Genomic DNA, 8,175 nt, shown 5'->3' with positions numbered 1-8,175 from the left:
TTGGTGCTGCCCAGAAGACCTGGGCAGCACCTGGGAGGCTCCAGCATGGCAGGAGTGTCCCTTCCTATCTGCTCTGTGCTCGTATAGGAGGTGGGGAGAGCTGTAGTGTTCCTGCTGGATGTTGGTGTGTAGAGAGAATGCATCTAGGGGTCAGAAATATGCTGGGGCAGCGGTTTCTTGTTCTTTCTCAGAGACGTTTACACTGGAGATAGAGCAATGCAACCTGGCATGCTGGAAGAGCAGCAAATTGCTATCCAGTAATGTATGCCTTGCTACACATGTAGATTAAAACTCAATAGCAACCAGCTATAAAAATTAATACACATTTTTGGTCAATTTTAGCTGGTTGGAGTTTTTTACTGTGTGATAGGTACTTTGCACCTGTAGCTGATCTCAGTTAATTGCTCAATTAACCAGTTAATTGCACAATACCTCTAGCCTATAGAGAAACCTGAAGAGGGTTTACTGTTATTGCCTCTGGCAAGGTTTTATGTGCTGTTCCACACCCCTAATCTGTAAAATGCAAATGTTGATTGTAATCTCTTAGTTAATGTTTTGAGAATTTGTTAATGTTTGCGATGAACTGGAGAGAGAGAACCCAATAGTGTTCAACTCAATAAATTTATTCCTGAACTAATGATTTAGTGGTCAGGGAAACAGAACTTTAAGGTTCCTTTATAACTGAATTACTGTTGGAATGTAATGGTATGTTGCCAACTTCCTTATCCATCTCTCAGTTAAATACAGATTTCTTTGACTATATATTCCTTAAAGTTAGTAGGCCTTATTTTAAAATTAATTTATTTAGCAACACTATTGCATTTTCCATTATGAATAATTAATATATTGATCCATTTTTGTAGGATACATACCATCATCACTGGAGGGAGGGAAATCTTTCTTCTAATGCTCGCTGTGAAGTCTGTAAAAAAACCTGTGGTTCTTCTGAGGTGCTGTCTGGCATGAGATGCGAGTGGTGTGGCATTCTGGTATGTAAATATCACTGTGGAACTACAAGCTTTATTAAACAGTTGTTTTTTGGATTTTAAAACTCCTTGAATAAGATGGAGATTTGTTAGATTATCCTTGTAATTTTAAATAAAATATCCTGTCTTTTGTTAGCCTCCGAAGTAGGGGAGTTTCAGCAGGGTGAATTTCATTTAGAAATTCTCAATACAGGATTGTTTGGATTACAGCACACAGGCAATTGCTACAGTTCCCTAAAGTATAAGATGGCTATACTGCCTCTTATCTTGTATTACGGAGTATTTTTAGCTCTTACAATTCAAGGTAAAAAAATTATACCTGCCCTGACATGTTCCTGATTTTTCCTTTCAATATGGAACACTTTTGAACTCTGAATGTTATTACCATCATTTTCTAAAGTTAACTCTTTTCTATTCTTTGTATGACTTGTATTTAATTCCTGTGCAACATAAGTGTCCTATATTTTATATGGCATTTTTTAGGAAAATGAAAGCCAAAACTCTTGACAGACTCTTAACACTGATTTGAATCCTGATTTTTGTAAATACAGATTGCTCCATCCATCAAAAGCTGGTCCTGGGGCAAAATACAGCAACAATGCATAGAAAGAGCATATGGATAGTTAAGGACAATTAATAAGATAGGGAAGGCTGAGGGGGGACCTGGTGACCATCTATAAACTCACTAGGGGGAGGGTTTGAGGGAGACCTTGTTTCCCCTAGCGCCCCCCTGGATAACAAGGAATAATGGCTACAAGTTGTTGGAGAGTAGGTTAAGGTTAGACATCTGTAAGAACTACTTCACAGTTAGGGCGGCTAGGATCTGGAACCGACTTCCAAGGGAAGTGGTGCTGGCTCCTACCCTGGGGGTCTTTAAGAAACGGCTTGATGCCTACCTGGCTGGGGTCATTTGAGCCCAGTTTTCCTCCTGCCCAGGCAGGGGGTCAGGCTTGAAGATCTACAAGGTCCCTTCCGACCCTACTTCTATGATTCTATGAATATAGAGCATATTTTGTCATTATTTTTAAATACAACATGAATGTGTTGGCTTACAGAATTGAAGTCTTATATTGTTTGATATTTCAGAAATATTTTATATGAATTAGTTATGCAGAAATATAGTGTGGTATATTTTAATGTTACTCATAATATATTAGCTTTTATGAAAAAAAGATGGACTTTGGCAAATAATCAGCCTGTCTTATTGACTTTGTTCATTAATTTATTCAGTATGTTTGACTTCCAAGAACAATAGAAAGGTATGCCTTGCATTTAATTCTAGCCCTTAGCCAAGGAGCCTGGCTGATGATAAACTTCAAAAAATAAAATTCCAAAATTTGTTAACTTGTTCATTGCTCACAACTGGCCAACCTGTGAAATTTAATGTAAATATCCATCTTTTGCAAATACCACTAATATGTGGAATCCAGGTATTCAGATTAAAAAAAAATCTTAGTACTACTGCTTTTGTGTGTAGCTATATCTCTACAAGTTTAAAGTAGGCTTTTGTAAGTCCTTTTTAAAAAATAGAAATCTACACAGCTTTATAAATGAAGTGTAATATATCCTCATTTGGTTTGAGTTGCAGTCCATTGTGACAGGGCACTTTTGGTGCCTGACACTTTAAGCGCTTGAGTGGGAGTAGACCCAATCAGGTGGTCACATGATAGTCAGGAGGCCACCTGATTGGTGGAGGGCTGGGCACTCTGGGTATAAGATCAGGCCCAGGGAGCAGGGCCAGCCGGCTGCAGCTGGCGAGCCAAAGGATAAATATCTCCCAGCCGGAGTACTGCTGCTCACTATATCTGGAGGTTCAGGGCAGGAACTATGGGGATGGAGGAGGTTTCTGGTCCTGGGGAATGACCTAAAACTACACCCTGCTGGGGCTGGATGGTGTGGTGGGGCAGTCTCCAGGAAATGCCATACCTGTGCCTCTCCAGTGAAAGGCAAGGATGGGGTGCCATAAAACCTCAGCCCCCGCTGCCTTGTGGGTGCCCCGTGGAGGGTAAAGTCTAGGGAGGTACACCCTGACAGAAAAGCACAGGGGCCCAGGTGCATTGAGTGGAGCCTGAGGCAAGGTCCAGGCACATTGACAGACACCTGATGCTTGAGTGGGCCATAGTCCAAGTTGGGGTTCCCAGGTACCTTGATAAACTCCTGAGGCCCAAGGGACGTAAGGCCCAGAAGCCCTGGTGAAGGGGCAGAATAGTGGCCCCAGTGAGGGGGTGGAGTGAGAGCCAGCGGCCGTGTAGAGTAGGGCCTTAGGGGGCCTGAAGAACTGCATGTGGGCTGGCTGGAGTAGCCAGAGTTGAGGCCCCAGTGAAACAGCATGAGGCCCAGGCATGTCTAAGGACACCTGAGGCCAAGATAGGCCAAAGGCCGAGTGCGGCCCAATTAAGGGGCTGGGGGAGTAATAGTGGGTAGTGATTTGGATGCCATCTGCGAGGCATGGGTCACGGTAAAGGAAGGGCAGAGCTGTGTATTCCGCCCTTGGCATCAGGGCATTAAATGGGCAGCCTCCTGCCTAAGAAAAAACTATTTAATTACAACAGAGATGTGTCAGGTGGGTGGACTGCCCTAGACAGGTGAGCAGGCTGACTTTGGGGCTGGGCTAGAGACAGCCCCCTGTCACATCTAGTCATTGCACTTACCAGCTTACAGAAGTACTGAATTTCTTCCAACATGTTTTGCCAGTATGTTTTTGTTATCGTGAGTTAGTTGAACTTGTTTCTTTTTATAGGCTCATGTTGCATGTTTCACTGCTGTAACACCAGAATGTACTTTTGGAAGACTAAGGAACATGATTCTTCCTCCAAACTGTGTGCGTTTATTTTCTCGCAATTTCAGCAAAATGCATTGTTTTCGAATATCTGAGAGTCTGCAAACAGAACCAGGTAAAAGACTTTCAGAATGGTACTGAAAATGGGCTATGTGGGGAGGGAATTTCCTATTTGTTTGTATCTATTTATTTGAAATTCTTAGGGTTGCTAATTTTGTAGTGGTGGGGTTTTTTTGTTGTTTGTTTGTTTTTTATGGCTGTAATGTTAACTTCTTACTTGCTTCATGAATAGAGAGTGGTAGTTAGCTATGGTCAGCCTGAAGTTAGACAGGGTAACACCTCATTCAAAGAGGCATGAGCTTTCATATGCCGGGCTGTAGAGATGATACCTGCCTCCTCATTCCTGCAAGGATGGACAGGTTTGGTCCACCGCTGGACCCAGAGCACTAAGTTCAACCTGGTAGGTGATACCCATGTGTGGGGCTGCATGCCAGGCTGGACCTGGCATGCCAAGTCCAGGACTCTGGGATTGTTTGCTTGGTTGGACCTGATGTACCAAGTCCTGAACCGTGCACTGGTTCTGGGGTTGAGTGACTGTCCCAGACCAGGCACAAGGCCCTGCATCCAGCACATAACTCTAGAACCAGTGTGTGGCCCCAGATTTGTTGCAATGAATCAGTTACTTACCTGTCCTTAATGGTAAGAAATTTTCTTTAAGCTGTCTGTAAAAATAAGGGTGTATATTAGGGGTGTGTGAAGCGGGCAGTATTCTATTCAGATTTGGATTTGGCCTGATTCGGGGGACAATGATTCAATTCACTGATTCAGATCACTGTTCTGATTTTAGATTCAGCTGAATCTGAATCTGAAGATTCAGTTCTGACTCTGAGAATCAGCGATTTGGCCACAGATGAAGCTTTATATGTTTTTTTCACCCTACATTGAGGTACCAGGCTCAGCTTGTGAATGCTGAGATGGTGGGGCAGATGGAGCATCCCATGGGAGCATGGGGAGTCCCCTGCGTGCTCGGCAGCAGACCCGGAAGTGGACCGGAATTACTTCCGGGCCATTTCCAGGTTCACTGCAGAGTGTGCAAGGGGACATGTTTTCCCCCCCACCCTCCCTCAGCTTAGCAGTCAGCCACAGGAAGACCCCGGGTGCTCCCCCAGACTCAGGAAGCACCAGTTGCCAAGCCGGAGGACTAGTGGGGGTCCCCTGCGCACTCTGCAGTGGACCCAGAAGTGGATCGGAAGTAGTTCAGGTCCACTTCCAGGTCCACTGCTGAGCACATGGGGACCCCCCCCCTTCTGCTCCTGTGAGATGCCCCACCTGCCCCACCATCTCAGTGTTCATGAGCTGCGCCTGGTACCTCAAGGTATGTAGAAAAAACATATAAAGTTGTGTCTATGTCTGAATTGTCAAATCTCTCCGAATAGATTTGGAGGTTTCTGATTTCAGTTTGGAGAGATTAAAGGGTCTCCTGATTCGATTTGGATTTGGAGATTCGGCTGCTGAATCAAGCCAAATTTTTTCCAGATTGAATCAGTGACTGAAGCTTCGCACAGCCCTCGTGTGTATTATGCTCAAGAGTGTAGCATATGTGAGAATCAAACAGACACTGGTTTGTGTCCTTGCTGATGGTGTGGAGCCTCTCTCCTGCTTGGTGCTTATGACAGTTCCAGTAGTATTGAAAGCAGATGCTAGCTACTTTATCAGTGGGCTTGAGGGACAAATCAGTGTATGGTAGGTCGTGACATAAGGAGCTGGTCCCAGGTTTTTTCCTCTGATGGGAACATAGATCATTTCGGATGTAGGTGGTTTACAACTTGCTCAATTTGCAGCAGACTGTTGGATTAAAGAAGAGCTACTCAACTGATTGCTGCAGCTTTAAAATCAAACTTTAATTTCTCTGGATAGTCCCACAGAACTGGTTGCAGAAGTGGTATCCTTTGAAATAAAAGCGGTTGCAGTAAGTGGCTGCAGCATCTTAGCATTGCTGTGCAGCTGTTGATGGACCTGTTTATGCTTCCAACTGGTTGCAGGCCTTTATATGTGCATGGGGCTAAGGACCAAAACCCTGAGAAGAACTTGGGTTCTACTGTACTTACCCAGCATCTGCAGAGGACCATGGTAGCGCTCCCTTTCCAGTTCTGCTGTCTCCTTTCAACCTTCAGAATTCTTTGTGAAACACTTGAGCTGCTAGGCTGGAATCTCTCATGTGGAAGCACCTTCCATTGTAGCAATGCTTGCATCTGTGGGAGTGAGCTTCAGGTCCTAAAGGGTTAATTTTCTGTATTTCAAGTTTCCTGAGGATCAGCTGGTCCACAGGCTCAAAAAACCCCAACCCCAAACAAAAAACAACGCCCCCACCCCCCACCATTGCCAGGCGCATTGTTTCGTTGGTTGTTAACTTACTGTCCATTTCAACTTTGTTTTTGTGACCTTCATTAAACTGTTTATTCTCTAGTAGTGAGAATCCTAGTGAAAGGTATTCTGAAAGGGAAAATTACTGACCTGGAATTCTGCTTCTTGGAAGGTGTCATTGTCAGGATTCTCACTTGCCTGCCTACTTCTGGAAGTCTAGAAGTTGTGGGGGTTTTGCTGAAACAGTGTGTTGATTATGTGCTGACTTTTCATCTCTTCGTATTTTTAATAATTTCATTGGCTAGCTTTTTTTGAAGCCTTGAGTAGTGTACGATCAGGAATTGATTAGAAGTTTCCAAGTGTAGCTGTTAAACAGTGTGGATTATGCATGTTAATCCAGTAGGCTGTACTGGCTTGTGTTCCACCCTGCTACTGCTGTCCTTGGAAAGGAAATCTGATCAGGTTTTGAGGAGTTCCTACCTGTCTAGCACTAGAGAAATAAGTGTCAGGATTAAGAATCTGGTCCAAGCTGATATTTTCAGAGAAATATATCTAAACGCCAGTAACTTTCTCTTAATCATTCTCTAAGTATTTTTTTATATATAAACTTATACATTGAGGTAGAGCTGTAACTTAGGAGTCAATGTCCTCTTCCAGGGTTGAACAAATGGAAATTTATTAATTTTTGCAGCTATTTGTTGAGCTGCAGTAATGTTTGTTTTTTTTATTGAATGTATAGGCCTGATCTGAGATCTAATTCCTTGATTCCTATTCCAATATATTATCTTAAAAACTTACCAGCATGGTGCATGGCCATCAAACATCTTGACAGATGAAAGGGGATGTGACAATCAGTCAGTGGTGCTTGGCAGTGGTGTAGGAGAAGAGCCCAATGTACGAGCAGCAAGCCTTCCCACAGTGACTACAGGCCCAATCATCAGATGGAGGTTGAAGTGCACTCTGCTTCCTGGCTTACCTGTATGTCTTAGTGTGAACTGTCTCTCTGGCTTTCTGCAGTGATTGCACCAGCTTTGACCTGGCTTCTCTATACTGAGCTGTTGTGGGAAGGTTCTCGCAGTGGTCTGTGGAAATGCTGAATTTCTTGAGACCTTGCTTGACCTTGTTGCTATATCAGAGCTTTGGCCTTCTTCTGCATTGCAGGTGGTTCTCGAGAAGGCTGTAGAGCACAATCTTGAGGCATGTCCCAGCCAGTGAAGCCTGGGAGCATCCAGCATAGTCTGCAAAGACTGTAGGCCAGTCCTGTCAAGCATTTCGTTGGTAATGTGTTGGTCCTAAGTGATGCCAAGGGTTTTTCTGAGATAGCAAAGGTGGAAGCTGTTCAATCATTGCTCCTTCTTGCAGTATGTGACTCAGCTTTCACAGCCAGGGCGGAGGGTACTGAGGATACAAGCCTGATAGATATCTTTGTGTTCAGGGTTAGCAGTTTGTTTGTTGTACCAGACTCGTGAGGTAAGTTTGCCAAAAGTAACAGAGGCGTTGCCAGTTCTCACATCAAGTCTCTATCAAAGCTAAGTAAGCTGGTAGGAGTTGAGCCAAGATAAAGTAGTTTACGCTGTCCAGAGCTTCATTGTTAACATAGATTTTGGGTGGGACGTTGGTACCCTGAGACATAACAACTGTTTTCTTGATATGGATTGCTATGCCAAACTTGATGCATGCATCAGAGAACTTGTTCATCATGATCTGCAATTCATCAAGTGAGTTAGAGACTAATTCAAAGTCATCTGCAGATCCCGAGCAGTGACATGCCATTTGCTTTGAAATTGTCTGATGTTAAACAAGCTGCTGTCCATCGTTGATTTAGTTGGTACACCAGATTGATTGTTTCTGAAAGCATAGTTAAGAAGGATAGAGAAGAAGATGCCAAAACTGGTAGGTGATAAAACGCAGCTTTGCTTCATACCAATCTCAATGCTAAACTCAGATGTTTCGTTTTCAGACTGGATGGTTGCCTTTATTCCCTCATGGAACTCCTTGAATAGGGAGAGCACCTTTTGTGGCCAGCCGGTTTTCAACAGGATCTTG

At 43.7% G+C, this 8,175-nt stretch overlaps 1 protein-coding gene across 4 annotated transcripts in view; it reads left to right on the top strand.

Annotated features, from left to right (window-relative positions):
• Positions 1-8,175, top strand: part of DGKQ (diacylglycerol kinase theta) — a 149,529-nt gene that overhangs the window by 61,502 nt on the left and 79,852 nt on the right. For 3 of the 4 annotated variants that reach the window (XM_025199097.1, XM_025199098.1, XM_025199099.1), the window contains 2 exons: positions 864-989; positions 3,727-3,880. In XM_025199097.1, the coding sequence (XP_025054882.1) occupies positions 864-989; positions 3,727-3,880 (280 nt within the window). The remainder of the gene's footprint in view (positions 1-863; positions 990-3,726; positions 3,881-8,175) is intronic. The other variant, XM_025199100.1, reaches the window with a different exon arrangement.

This window comes from Alligator sinensis, unplaced genomic scaffold (assembly GCF_000455745.1).
Source record: "Alligator sinensis unplaced genomic scaffold, ASM45574v1 scaffold607_1, whole genome shotgun sequence".
Classification (NCBI taxonomy): Eukaryota; Metazoa; Chordata; order Crocodylia; family Alligatoridae; genus Alligator; species Alligator sinensis.
This window is presented reverse-complemented; position numbering and strand designations above follow the sequence as displayed.